The 23,951-nt window shown below is 42.0% G+C and overlaps 1 protein-coding gene across 3 annotated transcripts in view; it reads left to right on the top strand.

Moving 5' to 3' along the window:
• Positions 1 to 11,307: 11,307 nt before the first annotated feature.
• PDGFD (platelet derived growth factor D) overlaps positions 11,308 to 23,951 on the top strand; it is a 139,639-nt gene continuing 126,995 nt past the window's right edge. For 2 of the 3 annotated variants that reach the window (XM_061374645.1, XM_061374643.1), the window contains exon 1: positions 11,309 to 11,509. In XM_061374645.1, the coding sequence (XP_061230629.1) occupies positions 11,380 to 11,509 (130 nt within the window). In that variant the 5' untranslated portion in view covers positions 11,309 to 11,379. Of the gene's footprint in view, positions 11,510 to 23,951 lie in introns of all 3 variants that reach the window. The other variant, XM_061374644.1, reaches the window with a different exon arrangement.

The raw sequence follows: 23,951 nt of genomic DNA, 5'->3' as shown, positions 1-23,951 counted from the left end.
CCCATAGTTGTCTTACTGTCGCTGGCGAAAAAGAAAGCAGTGGGTGTGTGGGTATGTGGGGGTGTGTGTGCATGCAAGGGGAATGCAACACCTCCAAAGATAATTATCAAAATGGCATTATAGGTTAAGCACCCTCTGGTGACACCTGTTACTCTCACAGATTCTAAAGGGAGCCAATGGTGTCTACATCAGATTTAGCCTTCTAAGTTTTGATTACCCTTCTAAGTTTTGTTTTCTAAGTTTATGTTTAGAGCGGATTATTCCTCCACTTGTTAATACAGTACACCAGTACTTTAAAATGTCCACAGTGACTGTAGGTGTGCATAAATCTTTCTTTTGTTTGTCTTGTTTCATTCTGCTGCTCCAGAGGCCTCTGCAGAGGCCTTGGTATTTAATTTAGAAAGTATTTCTGAATGAAAATGGAGCTCAATAAATGACAAAATGTATTTTACTGTATATGCTACCTCCCAGGAATGCATTGAATTAGTATGCTTTGTTGGGTTCTCCCCCAGGAGACTGATTTAGTCTAATGATAGTGCAAGGTCATTAGCACAGTATCAGCATAAATTCTGCTTAACCAGTGCCAGGTGGTTAACTAGTTTATGTTAATGTATTGTGTGCATAAAACTGTGAACTCGACTCCTGTATGGCAACGTGATCTGAAGAAAGAGTTGGGCAACCTGAATGTATTTCCACTAATTTGGAACCACAGGTAAAAAGATTCTCACTGCTGCCCCTGAGACAAGCTGAAGACTCTCTTGTGTTGCCATCTAAAGCAGACTGAATTTTTCTTTCATAACAAGGTGATTTGCAAACTGCATATATTTAAAAGAAACAAATTTAAATATATTTCAGGTGCTTTCTCCAATTTGACTTATAAGTCAACTCCATTCAAAAATCTGGTTGCTTATGCATTGTACTCTGTTGCATATGGGTTTTATTTTCAGTATGAGGTAAAATTACCTTCCTTAAAAAAAGTGAACTGTAAGCACAGAGTGAATTTTAAGATATACAAGGCTGAGTGGAAGGTTCTGGACCTGGGTCAGGGCAATTGGCAGTATCAATACAGGATGGAGGGATGAATGGACTGACAGCTGCCCTGCAGAAAAGGATCTGGGGATGCCAGTCCATGAAAAATTGGACAACAGCCAGCAGTGTGTGCTTGAAGCCCAGAAGGCCAACCATATCACAGAATCATAGAATCATAGAACAGTTAGGGTCGGAAAGGACCTTAAGATCATCAAGTTCCAACCCCCTGCCGTGGGCAGGGACACCTCACCCTAAACCATATCATCCAAGGCCTCGGCCAACCTGGCTTTGAATACTGCCAGGGTTGGAGCATTCACAACCTCCCTGGGCAACCTATTCCAGTGCCTCACTACCCTAACAGGAAAGAATTTCCTCCTTATATCCAATCTAAACTTCCCCTGTTTAAATTTTAACCCATTACCCCTTGTCCTACCACTACAGTCCCTAATGAAGAGTCCATCCCCAGCATCCCTATAGGCCCCCTTCTGATACTGGAAGGCTGCTCTGAGGTCTCCACGCAGCCTTCTCTTCTCCAGGCTGAACAGTCCCAACTTTCTCAGTCTGTCTTCATACAAGAGGTGCTCCAGTCCCTGATCATCCTCGTGGCCCTCCTCTGGACTTGTTCCAACAGTTCCATGTCCTTTTTATGTTGAGGACACCAGAACTGTACACAATACTCCAAGTGAGGTCTCACGAGAGCAAAGGGCAGGATCACCTCCTTTGACCTGCTGGTCACACTCCTTTTGATGCAGCGCAGGATACGGTTGGTTTTCTGGGCTGCAACCACACACTGAAGCTGGCTCTCATGTTCATTTTCTCATAGACCAACACCCCCAAGTCCTTCTCCACAGGGCTGCTCTGAATCTCTTCTCTGCCCAACCTGTAGCTGTGCCTGGGATTGCTCCCACCCAGGTGGAGGACCTTGCACTTGGCATGGTTAAACTTCATGAGGTTGGCATCAGCCCACCTCACAAGCGTGTCAAGGTCCCTCTGGATGGCATTCCTTCCCTCCAGCGTATCAACCGAACCACACAGCTTGGTGTCATCAGTAAACTTGCTGAGGGCGCACTCAATCCCACTGTCCATGTCAGCGACGAAGATGTTGAACAAGACCGGTCCCAACACTGATCCCTGAGGGACACCACTCATTACTGGTCTCCAGCTGGACATTGAGCCATTGACCACAACTCTTTGCGTGCAGGCATCCAGCCACTTCTTTATCCACCAAGTGGTCCATCAATCAAACTGATGTCTCTCCAATTTAGAGACAAGGATGTCATGCGGGACAGTGTCGAACGCTTTGCACAAGTCCAGGTCAGTGATATCAACTGCTCTATCGCTGTCCATCAGTTCTGTAGCCCCATCATAGAAGGCCACCAAATTGGTCAGGCAGGATTTCCCCTTAGTGAAGCCATGCTGGCTGTCACCAAGCACCTTGTTGTTTTTCATGAGCCTTAGCATGCCTTGCAGGAGAATCTGCTCCAAGATTTTGCCAGGCACAGAGGTGAGACTGACTGGTCTGTAATTGCCTGGGTCATCCATTTTCCCCTTCTTGAAAATGGGGGTTATATTCCCCTTTTTCCAGTTGTCAGGAACTTCACCTGACTGCTATGATTTTTCAAATATGATGGCCAGCGGCTTAGCAAGTTCATACCCTGGCCTGCATCAAAAGAAGCATGACCTTCAGGTTGAAGGAGGTGATTCTCTTCCTCTAGTCCACTCTCACGAGATCCCACATGCAGTACTGCACTCAGCTGTGGCCCCCAGCATAAGAAGGACATGGATATGTTGAAGCAAGTCCAGAGGAGGCCACAAAGATGCTCGGAGAGCTGGAGCACCTCTCCTATGAAGACAGGCTGAGAGAACTAGGCTTGTTCAGCCTGGAGAAGAGAAAGCACTGCAGACACCTCATTGTGGTCCTTCAGCGTATAAGGGGGGCTTATAAGAAAGATGGAAAGAGACATTTTACCAGGGCCTGTAGTTACGAGAAAAGGCTTTAAACTGAAAGAAGATAGGTTTAGATTGAAAATAAGGAAGACATTTTCTATGATGAAGGTAGTAAGACACTGCAACAGGTTTCCCAGAAAAGATGTGAATGCTCCATCACTGGAAATGCTCAGGGCCAGGTTTGACAGTGCTTTGAGCAACCTGGTGTAGTGAAAGAAACCATTGTATGATTCTATAATAGAAGTTCCAGGAGCAGAGTTCTGAGCTTCAAAGTTTTGCATTTCTGACCCTTATGTTCTGAATTAGTCCATTTAACGGTATACACTTACTGATTTTTAAATGACTGAAAGTGAAAAGTCTTCATTTTGCTGTACCTGTGAAATAGAGGCATGTCAAGAGGAAGTATAACAAGTTTCCATTCCAGTCACAAAAACAAGCATATTAAGATGGTCAGCAATCGAAAAAGGATTCTCCATTGTGTGTTGTACATTTCTTACTGCAAGCCAGGAATATCCCTATTCATAAAAGAGTGTTTAAAATATTTGGGGGAGCAAGAAGAACAGAAAAAAAACCCCAAGGCTGAGGTTTTTGGACAATCTGTTTTAGTAAACATCTCCACTGCACATGTGCACCCAGATGTCAAAGAGGAATGAAATTACCCATGAAGAAAATAAGGAAAAACAGCCCAGAGTCATGGTTTATCACTTTGGAAACAGCAGTGACAAGATGAGCTCTGTGAAACTGAATACAAAGGATTAAAGGCAAGCTGTAACTCAGGAGGACATAACTCAGGAGGACAAGGAAAGAATTCACATAACTAGAAGGTTCATTCCTCATAAAAGACTGAAAATATTGCAATAAACTTCTCATGATTTCAATGCTGAAAAGAGAACTTTGTGTAGGACACACATGTATGATGGCTGCTCAGAACTTCAGCTTTTGGGAATCTGAGGGGGAACCTTTAATTGACAAAGGAAGACATTTGATCTCATATATTTTCTCAACTGAGCATAAACTGCAAAACAGTAGATGACAAGGAGTTCATGTGCCATCTTTGTGGTGCCAAGAGACAAGTTACTGATCTGAGGGTTGCATCAAGGTGTATTTCAGTCTTTACAACAGCGCTCAGATGGCATCTTTTAAGTTGTTCACAAGATAATAATTTACAAAATGGAGATCATTTCCATGCTGAATATGTACTGGGGAAAGAAAATGCTGTAGTCAAGAGAAGGAAAATGCTTTCTGTCCCAGAAGGAAGAACACAAAGTAGTCCAGAGAGAATGTCTGGGCAGGGTTACACACAGAGAAACCTACACCATATTGCTCTGTTTCACTAAAACTGTATTCTTTATTTCTGAAGTAATATCTACAATGTGCACACATAAAGCATAAATTATGATGAGAAATTTCATTCTCAAACCTCTGATCCTAGAGATCTCAGGCTACCAGTAATAAAACATTCTAGAAATTCTCTAAAATTCTAGGTGACAGCTTTCTAACTCAAATATATTATATCCAAGATGAACAAAATCTGACCTCATTTTGACAGGTGCAAAGGGATTGATCACTGAAATAACAAGAGTGACTGGGTAGAAGTTACTGTGGTTTGAGGACAGCTGCTTTGCAAAGTCCAGAGTAGGTTCAAATTACATGCATCCAAATATTTTGAAAGACTAAGCAGAGATCCTGATAAACCATTACTGTTCGCATACAATATGAGATCCAGACAGAGAAAAAAAAAAAACAAAAACATTTAAAAATAATCATTAATTACCTGAATAACTCAATACTGATGGAGAGGGATTCTCTGTCTCAAGTGACTGAAACTGAGTTTCCTCCTATTTTAAAATCAAGTTTTGATCTTTTTTTCTAAAAGACACCATGCTAACTCTTCAGAAATCAAAGCAGGAGCTCAGATGGCAAAACAGTTTGGCTTATTTATGAAAGTAGTCAAACTGTATCATGACAGAAAGGTCTCTTCTCTCTTTTAAATCTACGAACATGGGAACTGGGATGCAGAAGAAATGCAGCCTTTTTGAAGGTATTATTTTCTGAATAAGAAAACCTTCTGAGAAAACATAGTCCATAATATTTAAACCCAAACTTTATATTTAAATGCTAATTCTACTGATATCTGTGGGGGGAGAAGGGAGAGGAATCCCACTTAACCTCAGGAGGGCAATGTCTCTTTTATTTTCATTATTTTCTATGCTAATCTTTTAAAAGCATGACTTTGAATATTGCATGAACACTATATGTCAATTTGCCCTGTCATTTGCACCAGTGGGACAGTATGAATGATACAGCAATTTCTCAAAATGCAATAAATGAACATGTTGAGATTGGAACATCTTTTTTCTGTCCCTTCCTACGTGCATGTCAGTGGTGCAGTATTTGTCTCTAACACTTGTAGTAGAGAATTAGCAAAAAGTTACATACAGCCAGCGAAAGTAATGTAAGAATTGGGAAGCAGCAGCACACTGCAAGGGAGAATGGCACAGTATCCTATAGCAGTGCAGACACAAGAGGCAAAACAGAAGGGCTGGAGAAATCAAAGCATCTGTTCTCAAGAATGGGCCAGATAAATGAACATGCACTGCTGGCTGCTGGAAGAAGACAAACAGCAGCACCAGTTGCAGGTCTGTGGCCCAGATCTGATGTTCAGAGTGTTTTGAAGTGAGTTCTCATGAGTCAATGCCAAGCTCATCATGATACCATACAGCAGTCCTTGGGCTTGTGTTTGATCATCTCAACACCTGAAGTTCCACTGGGGATTTTCTTTCATGTCGTTGAACTGCTGCCTTGAGCTCAGTTAATCTGGGCCAGGGATCACTGTGCTGCATTTGTCGGTGTCTCAATGTCACTGGGGTATTGTGATTTTCTTAGCAACATGTGATTCTGCCCATATTTTCTAATTCCAGACATATAAGGGCTTTGGTCTACCTTCTCCTTGCATTCTTTTGGTCTGTCATCATGGTTACACTTATTCACTTAAGACACACATTTTAGCAATTGTGAGATGTTTCTCCATCTTACTCTAAGCGTTCTTGTCTTGGGTTCAGCAGTAACAGTCATTTTTCTCCTCCTTAGTAGCTGGTGCAGTGCTGTGTTTTTGACTTTTGGCCTGGGAACAGCACTGATAACACCGATGGTTTTAGTTACTGCTCAGTAATGTTTACTCTGACCAAGTACTTTCTGAGTCTCATTCTCTGCCAAGGAAGAGAGGAAGCTGGGAGGAAGCAGAGACAGGACACCTGACCCAAACTGACCAAAGAGGTATTCCATACCACAGCACATCATGTCCAGTATATAAACTGGGGGCAGTTACTCGGTAGGGTTAGATCGCTGCTCGAGTCAGGATGGGCATTGGTCGGCGGGTTTTGAGTGGTTGTATTCTCTCCCTTGTTATTTCCCTTGTCATTATTATTACTGGTGACAGCAGTAGTGATTTGTGTTATACCTTAGTTACTGGACTGTTCTTATCTCAACCCGTGGGAGTTACATTCTTTCGATTCTCCTGCCCATCCCTCTGGGAACGGGGAAGAAAGGACGGGGGAATAAACGAGCGGCTGTGTGGTTCTGAGATACTGACTGGGCTTAAACCATGACGATTCTCAAATCAGTCACAGATTCTAAACTGGGGAACAGGTTTGTTTCCATCACTTGCTGCCCTCCTATATAACAGAAATCATAGTGCTGCCCTGAATTAATCCCTGGAGATTTTTTTTTTTTTTTTTTAGTTGTAATTTTCCAGTAAACTCCAGAATCACTTAGAAATTTCATCTGTGGGTTGTAGTATGGTATATATGATCATACTCTTCTCTGTCACCTTTATAGACCTTTTAGAAGTGATCAGTAGAATCCACAAGTTCGTAAGTACAGATTGAAAACACTTGACTCATTATAGGAAAACATCAAATCTTGCCTTTCAAATTTTCAGTGATGAAAAATATACAACTTTGACACTCCATAGCTTTCCACACTGAAAAGTATGCCTTTTACTTCTAACTTTAATTTGTCTAACTCCGACTTTCACCTTGATGTTACTGCTCACTAGATAAAATAGCCTTCTAGAATCAATATCCTACCCCTGCAAAATAGCTGTGACCCTTCTGATTTTCTCCTTGACAAGCTAAATGGTTCATCATTTTTAAGCTTTTCCCTTAATGACAGGTTTCTCAGCCTCTATCCAATCCTGTGGTTTTTCTCTCAGTGTTTTTCACTTTATTATAGTCCTTTTTTAGGCTATATTCACAGGAACATGAAGCAGCATTCTAATAATAACAGAAGAAAGCATAATGCCCCTACTCTAATAGATATTTTCCTCTTCAAATAAATATCCAAGGATTACAGTCATAAAGCACATAATCTTGGGTTTTGCTAGTTAATCACCACATTTTCAGTCTTCTAAGGAGGGGCACACAGCGCATTTGTGCTCCATGGCCCAACTATGTGACACTGGAGAATCTCCCAACCAGCAAATTGTATCAGAGGGGTAACCCATTGAGTTCCTTGCTAATTCACCTCCATAACTTTTTCTGCATCAGTGCTTTCTGGGCTTAGCTACTTAGCTGGTAGCTATGAATGTATTTGTTCCCTATGCTCTCTCTATAGGAAGCGGAGAGAAACTGGACCTTCCAGAAAACAATTTATCCCATCCCAGCCCAACTGCCTAAAACCGCTGGGCTAGAGTGCCCTCTGATGGGTATCCAATTTTCTCTATGAGCAATGAGAACCTCTGTGTCTAGCTTGCACCAGACACTTTCAGAAGACTAAAATGAGGTGAGATGAATGCTACAGGCACTGGGTAGTGCTGCCATTGGCTGTTTTAAAGCATCAACTATGCCAGGGCTCAGCTTTACAGGTCTACCAGTACCCACAGTATTCATAGTACTGGTGTAATATCACTATATAACACCAATACTATAAATCATCATACTACTCCCCCAAGGTTTTTGTCATCTGCAAAAGTCATGAGTGATGACTGCATTTTCACAAGTCATTGTTGGAAGTGCAAATCAATGCAGAAGCAAAAATCTGCCTATGTGGCACTATCTTGCAAAGAGCCCATTTAATAATGTTTCCTTTTTTTAGTAAACACTTTTAAACCTGTCATTTAATGAGTTTTGAAGGCATTTAGTATGCATGACTTTCATTTCATACAATTTAAATTGTGTGGTACCAAGTCAAATGCCTTATGAAAGCTGTAATTTGACGCTATTCTGTTTGTCAACCAGATTTTCAAGTTAGCATGATAAGATTTTCCAGGTTGACTAGCACCAATTATATTATTTTTTCTTTTAATTTGTATTAATTGAGTCTCATATCAACTGTTACAATATGCTATCAGGATCTCAGTCAGGCTGACAGATTTGTAATTACCTAGGTCATCACACTTATACGTCAGTATGTAATTTTGTGCAGTAATCATGATTTGCTGTAGTCTTCATATAGAAATTACCTGATGCTTTAAATTATCCCAAACCCTTAGAATGCAGATTAGCCAATGTCCTAGAATGTTCTCCAGAAAATGAAGATCCAGGGATTTGCTCACAAAACTGCCTAAGCATAATCCAAACTTCACACCCTTTGACATGGGGTTCTATGACACCTTATTATGATGATACTATTTTGCATTGTAGTGGGCTTAGTGCTTTTCAAAGTGAATTGAGAAGCTGTAGCAACAGCCATAGAAGTGCAGGCCTTTTCTACAAAGGTACATCAATGTGTGTCAGTCTTGTTGCTCTATCCCAAAATCTTCTGTACAACTGTACAGTAAATGGAAAATTTTGGGATTTTTTTGATACCAGGGGTAAAATAAATACCTGAGAATTGATAAAGCCAGGCCTTTGTTTGGAACCCCACAGTACTATTCCCTGGTGTTTCCTGACCTGAGAAAAATACTTGTCTCTTGTACTACAAAAATATTACTTGCTTTAGAACAAAGATGCTTTGCACAGGCAGGAACAGAAATGTACCATGAAAGTATGATAGGAGTTATACACAGCTTCTCTTGATATGTATCAGACATCGGTGGTGGAATCTACTTGCCTGTTTTCATCATTGTCTAATTTATGAGGTCCCATGCTGTTTTACTTGAGAGTTCTCTAAGCAACAGGCACCTGTGCTCCAGAAACAGGAACTTCTCTTATGCATCACAGTGTAAAAAGAGTATGTACAATATTTAAAAGAAAGAATCGAGGTAAGAAAATCTCAGTTCTGTGCCCTGGTCAGCTTGAGGAAGTTTAAACTTAAAGTCTATAGTAAGACACAGAACACATTAGCCAAAGAGCTGTGGAGAATTTTAGGAGAAAGCCTGTTCCAATCCTGTGTCAAAGCTAGACCTGTGTAGCCAGGGAAGTACAGGTCCAGAAAGATGACAAGAGTCTAGCTCCAGATCCAGCTCCTGGGAAGATGTATGAATTTTATATAAGAAAATTGATATGCATGAAGGTGGATATGGAAAGAGAAACAGTCTTGGAAACAGAGCCCTTTCTTGACTGAATGATGCAACTGCTCAGAGACTGACAAAACACCTTTTGTCTGCTTTCTGGGTAGAAGATAATCTGTCCTTCCTTCGCTTCCACCTCCATTGCCTCAAAGCAGCTGCTGCATGCCCTCAAGGGAAAGCAATTACAAGTTCTAGCTCTCTGAGAGGAGGGCCTGAGTGAAGGAAGAATGACTTCGCCAAGTGGTTGTGGTAAAGGTCGTGGTATTGACCACCTATTTTTGTCCTAAAAGGTACCTGCACTCAGAAGAGAGATAGGTAGCTGGCATCCTACCGACATTTTCTGCCAGTTCCTTGTAATGCAATTGGAAAGGGACTGAAGGAACAGAAGACATCTTCGGAGCTCCCCCTGTCTTCACTGGCTGTATGTCCTCTGTTTGACTTTGCTACTATTAGGATGATGGGATTGGCCACCTTCCTCCTGTTTGCCCTGTTGAAATGGGCACCTAAAATACAGGCACATCTGCTAAAAAATGAAGCACTGTTGGAGCCTTTCCATCATCTACCACATGAGAGCAGGATTATGGCTCGCTGTCATTTTTCAGGAACATGAAAGGGATAAAGAACTATGAATTATGCATAACAGAGTTGCACCCTACTGATTCCTTAAAACATACAAGATGTTTCAGTCCCATTGTCATCCTAACATGATCTTGGAGAAAATGTTTCATACAGCCAGAGGCAGTAACGAGACTCACCCAATATTCCTGATACAGCACTGTATTGACATTCTTTTTGTACTAGTGAGGTGGTGCTTCATGGTGTTAAAGGTCCAGCAGCATGCTTGCAATTCGTTAAACTAGTAAGACTGTATGAAACGTCTTAAGAAATAAACGGAATTGGTAAGGATTTATTAGAGAACTTTTAAAACCTCATTGTTTTTTCTGTCTTCACTTGATTATTTTCATTGCAGCTAATGGAAGGAAAGTGTATTAAACCAGCAGTCTTCACATACCTTTGGTTTCGACTTAAACACTTCCCGACAGTAATATCTTCTAATACGATCTTTAACATCAGACTCAGTTTAATGAGAGTCTAAAGTACTAGGAATGAACTTTTTATGAAAAGCTTTGGGCAGTGCTTGGCATGGCAGAAAAGCCCATGCATCTGTCCCAGGAACAACTGTCAGTTTCTTCAGCCCACGTGTTTCTTCAGCAGTTATTCCACCAAGCCTCCTCACCCGCCCCAGTGTACCTCGGTGACTGAGTCACACCAGCCTAACGGGTAACCTTTACGTGGCTGCTGCAGGCCCGAGGGCGACGGGGCACTTGGGTGCAGACCCCTTTGCTGGCGGGGATCTCCGTCGTCCCCGTAGGTCAGGTTCACTCCGCACTGGGGCCAGCCCCTCCCCACCCGCACCACCGGCCCTTCCCGCCGCTTTCTGCCTGGGTTGCAGACTGCGCGACCGGTGGGTGCCGCCCCCCCCCCCCCCGCTGCCTGCGGGCCGCCCCCTTCCCCGCGGGCCGCCTCTCCCCGCCGGCCCCGCCGCGCACCGCGGGGCGCTCCCGCCGCTCCAGACCGCGGTGGCGGCTCTTGCCGAGCGGAGCGGCACGGCACGGCACGGCACGGCACGGCACGGCGCGGGGCGGCAGCGGGGAGCAGGGAGCACGGCTGCGGCAGCCCCTGCCGGGTCCCGGCACGGGCAGGGCTCACCTTGGCCGAGCCTGGCCGCCCCCTGCACCGGGGCGGAAAGTTAAGCGCGCAGTAAGTTTGAGGGAAGCTCGGAGAGTAACTCGGCAGCAGTGACTGCTGCTTCGGGTTGGGAAGCAACCCGCAACACAGCAACCAAAAAGCCCGTGAAAGGGGAAAGAACCCGAGCGAGGGTAGCACCCGTGGGGGCAGGGGGAGAGCCGAGTTTCTTTGCAGAGCCACGGTCCCGTTCACAGCGGATCCCAATGCAACTGCTCATCCTCCTCCTCTTTTACGCTGTCGTCTGTGCGAACTTTTGCAGCCGTCAGGGCACTACTGCCCCTGCCCAGAGCGGATCTATAAAAGCCCTGCGGTCCTCCAATATCAGGCGAGATGGTAAGTGTCTTTTTGACTTTTTTTATTCTCAAGGACTGGATTTGCAGAGGATGCCCGGAGCGCGACCCGGGGGCTCCCCTACCCCTTTCCCCGTGAGCAGGGGCTCTCTGTGCTCTGTTCCAGGCGCGGGTCGGCCGGGGCGTGTGTGACCAGGTGGCGGGCAGGAGGTGTGGGATGGGCCGAGGGGACCGCTCTGCCTACGGCTGCACCTCCGGGCGGTCCCGAACTTCTCAGGGCGCCTTCGAGGAGGTTTCCCGAGAGCCGAAGTGCCGGCGGAGCCCTCAGCGTCCGACCCCCACCCCGCGCCGTGGGCGGCACCTCGCCCCTGGCAGCGCGGGGTGCCTGGTCCCAGCTGCCGCGGAGAGCCCCCTCCGGCACCCGCTTCTCCTGTTTCCTCTGCGTCCCGCTCATGTGCCGAAGCCAGGGGCAGTGCGGGGAGGGCGGCAGGATTGCGGCAGCTGCAGCCCGAGCGGGGCCTTGCGGTGTCCCCCGGGGTGTCCCGTCGGGGCGCCGTGTGGGGAGCGAAGGAGCGCGGAGGAACGGCGGCCGTCGGATCTTGCCGGCAGCGCCGCCGTCGCCTTAGGGCGCTTTGGCTGTTCGCCAGGCTGCTGGGAAGTGCCCAGCTAGGACTCGCCTCGTCCCTTGTTGCCTCTGCACCGTGTGCGGGAGCGAGGTGCCCGGTGATGGTGAGCACCAAGAAGGGCGGCTGCAGGCTTTCTGACACTGTCCGCCTGGGAGCAAGGGAGGTTTCAGTCTTCGCGTTTGAACTGTGGCGCATTTCCCGCGGCGAGCCGCCGGCAGAGGATTTCCTGGACAGCTGAGGTGCTGTCGACGGTCTGCCGGTGAGCGGTCAGCATGGCCATGTGCCGTGGCCCCGTGGTGAATGAATGTGGAGGCTGAGTAAGAAGAGCAGCACTGAAATTCACCTCTGTAATCCACTTGTTCGTGATTAAAGATAACCAGGTCCTTTGGTTTAGGAAAGGCAATGAGCCTCTGGCTGGGGAGCAGCCTGCTGTGTTCCACCTTCACATGGGAGGACCTGCTTTTGCATGTTGCAGCGAAACTTCTTGCAGAGCAAAATGCAGGATGTTCGGCCTGAAAATGAGCAGAGTTAAGTTCAGTCTTCACATTAACATCTTCCAGTTGCCAGAATTTATATATTTTATAATCCCTTTAAAAAAAAACACAACAACCAACCATCACTTGAGCCATTTCCAAGGCTGTATTTGCCAGTGTTTACCTTTCAGCAAGTATACAATGTGTGTAATGGGTATACAGTTTACTTAGGAAGGTGTTTTTGTTTTAGCTTTGGAGCCATATGGAACATAATAATCTTTTGAATGCCTTTCCTAGTCACTGAAAAAAGGCATAGTGAAGGTAAAGAGGCTTTTCCTTAGAACTGAGATAATGACCCTGGAGACAAGACAGAATTGCAGTTCCTTCTGTCTCAGAAGTCAAATTTAATCTAATAGAAAAATTATGTGTTTGTTATGAAATCATATATCCCTTATTTCTGTTTTATCCTTTCAAATTATTATGTAATTTGTCAAGCTTCATGTCTTGTTGCCTGCCATCTTAAACTTCATAGAAGACCTGAGACCGTCTCTGAACTAAGCTTCCAAGACAAACTCCAAACAATCCTTTTTGTAGAAAACTGCAGTGATTTACCTAGAACTTCAAAATGTGTTTTACTCCAATCTTCTGTGCAGTCAGCGAAGAAACCAGTAACCCCTAATAGAAATAAATATTTCATCTTACTGGCAGTGTGATGGATGTTTTACTCCACTGAAGGTGACTTCTTGTGGTGAAATTGCTTCTTGGCATGATTAAGAGAAGAAGCCTCTGTAAAATGATTAGTTAATTGCTCTTTTCCTACCTGTGATCCTTGAACGTTGTGATTAAGCTTTGTACCTTTAAAATGATCTTCTGCAACTTCTAGTGGCTGAACTGTCTGGGTATGGGGATGGACTGGTACTGGGGCTGTTGGAAAGTGGCAGATCCATATGAAATTACATACTACATTTGCCCTGCCCAGGGCCATATGCAGATGAGGCCTACAGTCTACAGACATAATGAAACACATCCACACCGAAGTCAGGCACCTCTTCAGTCCTATAGTGGATGTCATCTGTGTGCTAAGGAGGTAACACTTTCAGAAGGACCACATACCCTTAGCAGGCTGCAGGCTTGCTGTCTCATTGTGCTTGGGAAACCTGCTTTTTTCCCTTCAAAGGATGGTGTGTTTTGGTGTGGCCAGTGGACCTGGGCATTGGGTCACAGCATCTAAAGCAGATCAGCTGCTACTCACCCCGATGTAACTCAAACGAACCAAACTGTTGCTTCAGTTTTTTGACTAAAGGTCTGTATTTGTGCAGCCAAAGGTTATGAGCTGTATTCCAACTGTTGCATACATGTGATGAGCTCACAGTGAAGTGTTTAGACCACAGTTGGCTGTAGGCCACTAAAAGTATTTCTGTCTTTTATAATTTTCTGTGGTGTTTGTGTCTTGTTTTGGTCTGAAGCGCTGATATGGAATAGCATTAAAGACATGTGGGTTGCATTGCTGAGTGAGACAGTATTTTTGTTCTGTAAATATTTGCAGACATGAAAATATGGACTTGGATCTAACAGCACACAATACACTGGGGGTAATATGTTCCAACAGTTTCTCTCAAAATGCACAGCAGGGATAAAAACTAATTTAATATTATGTCCTGGGTTGATGATCATGAATGTTATGTTGTGAAATTAAGAGAGATACTGAGGAGGAAGCAATGTCTGTTTAGCTCTTTAAAAAATGTTGTATCTTGGCAAGTCCAAGACCACCTGCACATTTTATTATAAAAGAAAACAGTCCTTTGGATTCCAGCTCTTTGTTATCTCCAAGCAAGATAAACTAGTGATACTGCATACACAGAGCTTTAATATGGAGAGTTGGTCTTGCTTTGGGCCAAAACAAACCTTTGCATTGTTTGCGATTCAAGATTGTCTTTCTTCTTTTAGCCTAAAAGAGGTTGGTGATTGTTCTTACTTAAGAGTGAGATTGCTCTTGGAAGCAATCTATAGATGAAGGGCAGCACATACAAAAAAATGCCATTTCATGGATACCAAACCTAAACAGACTGTACTTCCTGCTGAAGGTATTAAGAATATAAATAACCTGCTTACAAGACATCCTCTTGTCCTAGTGGAAGGACAGGCGTTGATGATTCAGCTGTCCAGTGTAACACTAATCAATTATTTAAAGTGTCCTGGAGATGCCAGCCTTGCTGATAGCACATTTAGTGGTATTTACTTAAAGTGTTTGTTAATGTGATTACCTGTTAGGTCCTTTGAAGTTCATCAGAATAGCAAACAGAGAGGGCTTCCAGATGCTTGTATTGGTCTCCCTGCTTCAGTTTCCAGATTTGCACTATGGAGGTAATACTGCCGAATTATGACAATCGGCTATTTTGTTGCTGCTGTTTTGCTACGATGTGTAGTTGGAGATGAAAAGTGGAGATGAAAGCCACTAAGTAGTATTATTTACTGTATGGTGTCTAACGGAAACATCAGTTGCTCATTCTTATTGAGCAAACATCTGTATGAATGTTCAATCTAGGAAAGCATGCCTCATCTGTATACTCAGACTAAGCATCACTATACATATTTTAAACTTCAAAAAACAAAGTTTAAATAAAAGGCAGAAGAGACAACACAGTGTCAAATCATTTCAATGTGTAAACAAATGAAATCCATGGAATCAGTATCTGATGTGGATTTGAAACTATAACAGGCAATGAGATAAGATCATGGGTTCTTATGGTTTTCATTAGGATTAAAAAAAAAAAAAATTATGAGTTTCCAAACTTTGGTTTGTTTGTGCACCACCAAAATACAAATAGAAGTTCTTTACTGTTCTGGGGAAATGCGAACAGCTTTTTGCTCTTTAGTGGCCTGTCCAAAGGGATGTGTGCCATTAACTCTACCCCCCTCTTCCCTCTGAGCTGGCCTGTGCCTAAACACTGGGAAAAGTATTTGATGATTTGGGCAGTATTGTCTCACCAAATAGGTGTTAACTGCGTGCTAATGGTTAAAGGTATAATTGAGGTGTTTTTGTTTTTTTTTTCATGCTACTTTGAAATGGCTCTTATATCACTAGTGTAGGAACACCAGTTCTGGAATGCGTTTTTTTGGAATGCGTTTTTTGGATTCTTTAATAATAGACTTATTTGCATGCTTTTTTAAAAGTTTTCTGGTAACATAAAATTGTGTCAGCTGGAAAACAGCTATAATAAATTTGTCATTTTAAGCTTTATTTTCATGATTGTTTTTGTAGGCTGTATTAAAAAAAAAAAAAAAACAACAAAAAAACTCCACCAACAAAAAACCATCTTACCATCTTTCAGGCTTCATCAGATTAAAAAAGCCCCACCTTAACAATTTACCTGCAGTAATGCACTTTCGTCTACAATTGTTTGACTTTGATGATGTCTCTTATCTGTATAATTATTGTTTGGGCTGAAGTATCAAAGCTTATTGCATGAGAATTCCAACCCTGACTCAGCAGCAAGCAGTATGAGGGAGTTCTGCAAAGGAGCTTTGAAACATGTTTTATCCTGCAGATGTGTATCTTACAGTGGAAGCCACTACAAACTCTCCAGCCAGTCACTCAAAACTACTGTTTCTTCTTTTTTTGTTTCAAATGTAATTGTATGAAATGTATTTAGGCCAGGTAATTCTTAAAACACTTGCAGAGAAAACTTGATGATTGTATCACTTTGATTCTTAGAAACTGAACACTGCTGAAAATTCTAAAATAATGTATTTTTCACACCGTGATCCCACAGAGAGGCTGTATTACAAAACACATAGGAATAGGCATAAATAAGAAAATCTTGGGGAATCGTTACTGAAATAACATTTTTCATATTCTTAACTTTGAGAATCTTTATAATTGCATTAAAGTCAAAGGGCTCAGTCCTACAGGATTCTGTGATAACAGAGCTCGAATAGCTCGTATGCGTGTAAGATGATGTCAAGTATAATTGTATCTTACAATGAAGCGAAAGTATTTGCAAAATTTAGAATAATAGAATAATTTAATTAGGAAAAGACCTTGAAGATCATCAAGTTCAACCACAGCATCAATCATGAAATCATGTCCCTAAGGGCCCCATGTACATGTCCTTTAAATCTCTCCAGGAATGGTGACTGTACCATGAATATGGTGATCCTCTTTACAAGGTGTTGTTGAGCTGTGCAATTTATGGAATTTAGGTTGAAAGAAACAGTTATGGTTAAAATATTTATCAGTTTTCCAGGTTGCAAGTGGAAGTTTTGAAACTAATTTATAAGTTGGTTCTTTAGTGAAAAGGAGCTTATAGGGAAAAGGATTCTGGAAGGTAGAAATTCTTTTAACAAAATAATATACAAATTCAGAACATTAAATTTCTGGCACTCCTTCTTTAGACTGGGTATAAATATTAGATAAAGGAACAGATCTGCAAAATCAGTATTATTTATACAGCAAGAAATTCATTTGGGGAGCATTAAATTAAAAGTACAGGGAATGGCTTTCATTTCATAGCTATAATAATACTATATGTAAGAAGATGTAGAAGTTTATATGTTTTATGCTCCAGTCTTTTCATATGGATGATCTTGCTTATATTAAAATGTATGTACAGCAAATTACAGATTGACCTCTTTAACAACAAATAAAATATCTTACGCGACTGGTTCTGAACACCAGAAAAGTAGGCAGGTGCCTGTGGTATCAGACTCGAAAAGGCTTCAAAATGTCCAGCTCTTTGTTGCCTCCAGAACAACAATAAGGACCTCCAGAGGTCCCTTCCTACCTCAACTATACTGTAATGGCACGTAGTCCACTGACAAAAGGGTGATGATTGGTGGAACACATCCTGTGTCAGAAGCAGTGGTCATCTTCGTCTCTTCTGTCCTGCTCTACCTCTTTCCCACTCTCACCCCTTTTCCCATGTAGAGCAGTAGTAGGAACATGAAGTGTGGTTCTCCACATATCTAGACCTAGCTGTGTCCCTCCTTGCCTCTTCTCCATTCCTTGTGTAGCAACATTCAATTTTGCCTACACAACTGAGAAACCTTGAGTTAGCTCTCAACGTTTGTACCATATTCCTAACCCTAGAGAAGAGATGTCTGCTGCTGCTTACTTTGGCTTTTGTGGAGCTGCAGGAATTTGACACTAGGATATTAAATGAGTCCTAAGAAATACCATGAATGTCCCGTATTGGAATTCTTTATAGTAAGAATTTGCCCCCTAATGCAAACTCGATAATTTGGAAAATTTGTTAGTACTCCTTTTAGTTAGTTGATTCAAGCTGTATTCAAGAATTGCCTCCAAAAATCCTATTATGTTCATAAGGTTGATTACATCATGCCATATTTTAGATAAAAGAGACCACTTATATCCCTGCTTCTGTTGAGGATATCTTGGCTTAAATACTGGATTGTGTTAGGTTACTTGGCAGTTTGTTTCAAAGCAGTCTCCTGTTTACAAAGCTAAGGAAGTGTCCTGTTTACAGTGTCAAACTGGCTAGATTTTCTTTGGGGAATTTGCATTTGGCTCCAGTATTTTTGGTAGTGAATAAATCCTACACAATCTCAAGCTTCCTATTGTACTTGAGTAATCTTCAGTTTCATGCTTCCTTTTTGATCTGTGTCCCATGCTGTGAAAGCCAACATCCCATATTTCTGCTTTGGCAGTCAGAGCTCTGCATATTGGAGGTGGTGCAGGAGAACACACTTTTACTTCCCCACAAACCTCCTGCCAATGTATTTTAGCCCTGCTGTGCATGGGTCTTGATGATGTTAGACTCTGTAAAAATATTTAATAAACACTAGGTCCATGAAAAATTTGAAAAATAGCTGTCTTGACCTTCTTCGCACTGAAATCAATGACAAAGCTTCCATCAGTTCTTACTGCAGCAGGGTCTGGCTCACACTTTGCACAAATTAATACAGGATAAAATAAAAAGTTTAGGAATTCAGTGACGACTTTGTCACAGGGTCATAAAGTCATAGAATCATTTAGGTTGGAAAAGACCCTTAATATTGAGTCCAACCATAAACCTAACACTGCCAAGTCCACCACTAAATCATGTCCCAGACTTCCACATCTGCATGTACTTTAAATCATGCCAGGGGTGGTGACTTTTCGGGGCAGCCTGTTCCAATGCCTGGCAACACTTTTAGTGAAGAAATTCTTCCTAATATCCAATCTAAACCTCCCCTTGTGCAACTTGAGGCCATTTCTTCTTGTCCTATTGCTTGTTACTTGGGAGAAGAAACCAACATCCACCTTGCTGCAACTTCCTTTCAGGTCACTATGGAGAGCAGTAAGGTCTCCCGATTCCTTTTCTCCAGGCTAAACAACCCTAGTTCCCTCAGCCACTCCTCATGAGACTCATGCACTAGACCCTTCACCAGCTTCATTGCTCTTTGGATGTGCTCTGGCACCTCAACGTCTTCCTTGCAGTGAGTGGCTTATGTAGCTAAGCTTTACAATACTCACAATTAAGATATTCAGTTAGCGTCCATGCACTGAAAAAATCTTTTGCGCTGGTAGACATGAAGTGGCAACTAATGTAGTTACACTTCATGTAGCAAAAGTACAGAATAAAGCCTCATGGGTTCAGTGTGTCCGTCTGCTTTTTCTCCCATACTGACATTCTTATGTGTCACCCACAGGATATCCTACAAAAGACTTTAGCAGCGGTACATTTCTAAACAATACTTTAAGGAAACCTGTCAGTATTTTTCAGTGTCTTGCATTGTTTCTGTTTGTTTTTTTAGTTTTAAAGAGGGCTCCAACAGTAATATATGTGGGGTTTTGTTATTGTTTCGTTTTGGATCAGTTGCAGAAAATTTTTATCATACTTGAATGTATTTCTAATCTGATGTCACCCACAATAAAAGTGTATTGAAGATAAAGCAGAGGCCCAGACAGTTTAGAGAGAAGGATTAAAAATAGTTACAATGAATGTTGATTACCAGAAGTACTGTGGAATTTGGAAACCCTTTATGTACTGTTGTGCCCTTAATTTGTCAATCAGGAATTTACTTGAAAGATAAATCCTTTGCTTTAGCAAACCAGTGACTGTAGTGCTGCATGAAAACAGCAAGTAGGTGGTAATAATGCCTTGGGATTCTTTGTGGAAATGGACCAAACACAGCTTCTTAATCACGATGTCTCAGCAGGGATAAACACTGATAGGAATGATTTCACTAACACATCCAGATGTCAGTAAAAGGGTTGAAGACCTAATCACAGAAGCCTACAGAGAATTTGCTGCTTTGAAATTGATAGAAAGCTCAGAAGTTACAGTACTGTTTCTTTTCCTGGATCAGGTTGTAGGCCTGTTCCTTGCTGCTGGAAGTCACCTTCACATTGCTGTGTTAGGTTGCTGAATGTTTGGAAGTCAGCACAGGAGAATGCTGGTTTGCTTCACTGCTGCCCTTACGGTGTGACCTGGGGCTCCCAAACTCCCATCACTCTTGTTCTGGTGGGATGGCTATGTAGTTATGAAAAGGGTAAAAGATACTCTTTGCTCCTTCCATCTTCATAATTGCAGAGAACAGTTCTTTGCCAGCGTAGACTTGGTTTTATTTTTGTTTGTAATTAAGGTTTATCACCCAGGTATGCTTTTCTCACTAGTTCACATTGTTCATTAGATCCTGGAAAGTGGGAGCCAAAGTTGACCTCTTCTTCCAAGAAAGAGATAAAATCCTTGCATCGCATTATAGTAAGATGGCTGCTGCTAATTTATGTGATCTGCTTTTACATTATTACACATGCAAATGTGAACTCCAAAGTCAGTTCTCTGACAGTGCACACCATGTTTACTGGCTAGTGCACGCAGGGTGTTTTGAGTGGTGCTTCTGAGACAAGCCCACCTTTGCAGCACCTGTGAGGAATGCTGAGATGCCTTGAGTATGTCTGTGGACGTGCATAGCAGAGCTGAGTTTTGCTGTTACATCCCCTTCTCCATACTTACAGCCTGCCTCCCAACAGACTTCCAGAAACAAATAATTTCTTTGGCAAAATGACAACATGGAAACAAGCATCACTTCAGAAATTAAACTTTGCAGCACAGGGGAACCTCACGCCATACTCTAGTGCATATCTGAGGACAGATCCTGAACCTGCATTGTTGCCACAGTGGCAAGCAGAGGAGGATGAGAAGTAGATCATGTGGCTGCTCAACTTGCTCTTTATTCAGTCCCCTATTCACAGCAATCATAACGTGGACAAAGAGGAGATCCTTACCTGGGTGCAGCCACCATTAAAATTCTGTGCCCTGCTGCGGGTGCTATTCCACCTCCTGTTGGTTTTCACTCTCAGTGTTGCCAGTGTTTTGAAGGCTCAGAGCTGTGTGACATACTGAGGTAAAATAACAGGGCAGATGGATAGCCATTTGTGGGGAACAGGGAATCATACAAAACAACAGTATGTTATGTCCTGCATAAAAATCAAATATCTCGGCTCTCACATCCTTGCCTGAAAATAATTCATGTGGTGTGGAAGTTAAATAACAGTCTCCCCTCTGAAGAAACCTCAGAACAAAACAGGGAAAGCTATTATCCTGGTTTTGTTTCATCTAAGGAAATAGACAAAGGCTGCAAAGAAGAAGTAATAATGACTTGATATGTCAGTTCAGTTATTTTATTAAGAATTACTTTAAAAGGTTTTTTATCAATAAGTGCAGGATATTTTTTAAAGGTTTGTATGTGCTGCCTTTTATTTTTGCAGAAGGATCTTGTCTCAGGATTTCTCTTTGCATTGTTACAACAACGGTGCTTTTTCCTGATGCTACTGTTATTTTTTTGTGCCTTCATCAACTCGTGCAGGACCTGAAGTCAAACCTTGCCAGGGAGATTGCTTTCCAGCTTACCTTAGGCAAGCCATTAGATAAAACAGTGGCTGAGGAAAAAAAGTGTCACCTTTTTTTCTTATTTAAAGAAAGACAGAATGTATTTCTGTATATGCTTTAGCAATGAAGTGATTGCAAATTTTAATACATATTGTTGTAGTTTTGGCAGAGATTTTCTAGCACCTCATTTTCAAAAAGGCTTTCAAAGATGATTGGCCAAATGAGAACACACATACCCGGAGCTGCCTTGTTTCTTTCTAGAGAGGATAGCTATCCTGGTCACCTAATGCAGCTTCTGCTTCTCTTTTGTTTCCACAGTCAGGAGACAAGCATTTCTTTACCTATTTATTATAAATTAGTATTGTAGCTTTTTAATTTTTATTTTACATTTACTGTGGCTGAAACAAAGCCTGCAGTTAAGAAACAAAGCAGCATGACCTTCACAGTATTATCGTTATTTTGTTGTCTTCATCTTTTTGCTGGTTAAAAATTTCTTATAGTTAGCAGATAAAATAAAGGTTCCAATGCCAGCACGTGAATCAAGGCAGTTATGTAAATTGGTTTTGATGGAGGTTCCTACCCATACAGCAGCAGCTGGCATGGCTTTTCCAAGAGCATGAGTGGGCCTGATGGAAAAGCTGACTGAAGAAATGCAGGGAGCTCCCACTTGGGACTTAGCTGAACTGTTGTAAGACAGCTACATGCCACACCCAAGAGATGCTGTGCTTGCTTACCATGGATACTAATAAAGAGTTCATACCTATAATGGTTGCTGAATTATTTCTCATGGAATGATGGAATGTTTTTTGGTTTTGGGATGTTTTTTGGTGTTTTTTTTTTTCTTTCCCTGTACATATGCACCAGATATGCACCATTTCTGTTAAAAAGCTGGTAAATTTTGTCTTTTTGATGCTGACATCTGAGACCCAGGAAAACAAAGTTGGGAATAGACTGACAATACTGGAAACTGAAAATTTCTACTATCTGTCAAATTCCCACATGCACTATGCTGAAAACAAAACACTGCCTTCACAAACCTTTTGTTAAATATTTGCCCTTATAATAAGGCAAAGGAAAGCAACCAAAAAGAAAGGAAGAAACAAAAAAAAAAAATTAACAACAGACATTTTAATTTCAATTCTGGTCAAGATGAAAAAAAAAGAAAAATTGTCAAATAACTGAACACATTCAGGAATTAACCTGAAACATTTTTAAAATGAAATTCAGAATCCCATTAGGTGGAATTGACTGCACAGCCTTGTTGAATGTACAAAGTAAAGAAAACAGGAGAACTAAAAATGTTATCTTTCTTTTTGTCAGATGCATTGTGGGACCAGACATAGCAGGACTAAAGGGTAAAACCATGCAAGCTGAGTATGTGTGTTATCAGCCATGTATGGAGTCCCTTAGTCATTATTTACAACAACACCATTTCTATTGCACTGTATGTGGACACCCAAGGGGAAGATTAACTGGGAAACCAAGCCAGGGCTGCAGCTCCTTCCCCATCTTATCTCTGATACCCCATACACGGAAGAAGCTGAGTAGTGTGCTTACTCCCATTCATGTCTTTCTCCATTCATGTCTTGCTGATAAACATGGAAGGTCATGCCCTTGTTTTGATGTGCACTGGACAGGGATCCCTCCTATTCTCCTTTCTGCCTGACGAGCTGAAGCCACAGCATAGCCCTGTGCCAGCAAACGATCTGATACATTGCCAGATTTGATTTTTTGCAACTCCTCCACTTGGTACTGCAACTTTTGCTAAGAAAAACAGGTGATGTGTTCAGTCTCTGTTCTTCACTGAGCTGTGTGGGAAAGACAATCCACATGTGCCTCACCTGAGATATGTATATTTTGTGTCAATGGATGCCATTTTCAGTTCCCACAGAAGATGGATACTGGGTGTAGATATTGTCTTCATCTTGCTCCCAAGACTGGGAAAAATAGAGCTTTAAATATTGTGTGACTGTGCTCACTTCATACAAAATTAATTTATTGTAGCTATGACTTTATTAAAGAAGTTTGGTTTCAGCTGCTGTTCACCTCTTACTAATGACTGGTAAATAAAATGCTAATTTATTATACAGCTTTTGTATTGCAAAAGTTCAGGTGTTCAGATAATTAGCAACTAATTTCCACACTACACTGAACAGTTGCTCTAATCTGAGAATTTTTAGACATCTTTGCTGAAAGAATTCAAACTGTAATGAAACTGTTAGTGCCACTGCAGTTGAAGTGAGGTCTATGTTTCCAGTAGTAACTGGTATTCTTACATTCACAGTCTACGGATCTATATTTGACCTTTAGTAGATAAGAGAAGGAATAGAACTGGTTAAACAATGTATAAAATAATAGCATTTTTTCTTCCTCGTGGTTTGTAGGGGAGAAAGGAACATTACAGAAAGCATGAGAGGAAGCATCTTCATGTGTGGTTCCCTTTAGATCTGGTGGTCAGACCCATCCTGTATGCAAAGAGCCATATGCTTGGGAAATCTTGAGAGAAAATAGTTGCTAGCATTGTGTCTGATAAATCCATCAGGATCATTAAG

Source organism: Neopsephotus bourkii, unplaced genomic scaffold, assembly GCF_033783945.1.
Source record: "Neopsephotus bourkii isolate Nb327-2 ecotype Australia unplaced genomic scaffold, CSIRO-AGI_Nbou_v1 NB_1638, whole genome shotgun sequence".
NCBI classification, from domain to species: Eukaryota; Metazoa; Chordata; class Aves; order Psittaciformes; family Psittacidae; genus Neopsephotus; species Neopsephotus bourkii.
Note: the sequence above shows the minus strand (reverse complement) of the source record. Positions and strands in the feature narration are given on the sequence as shown.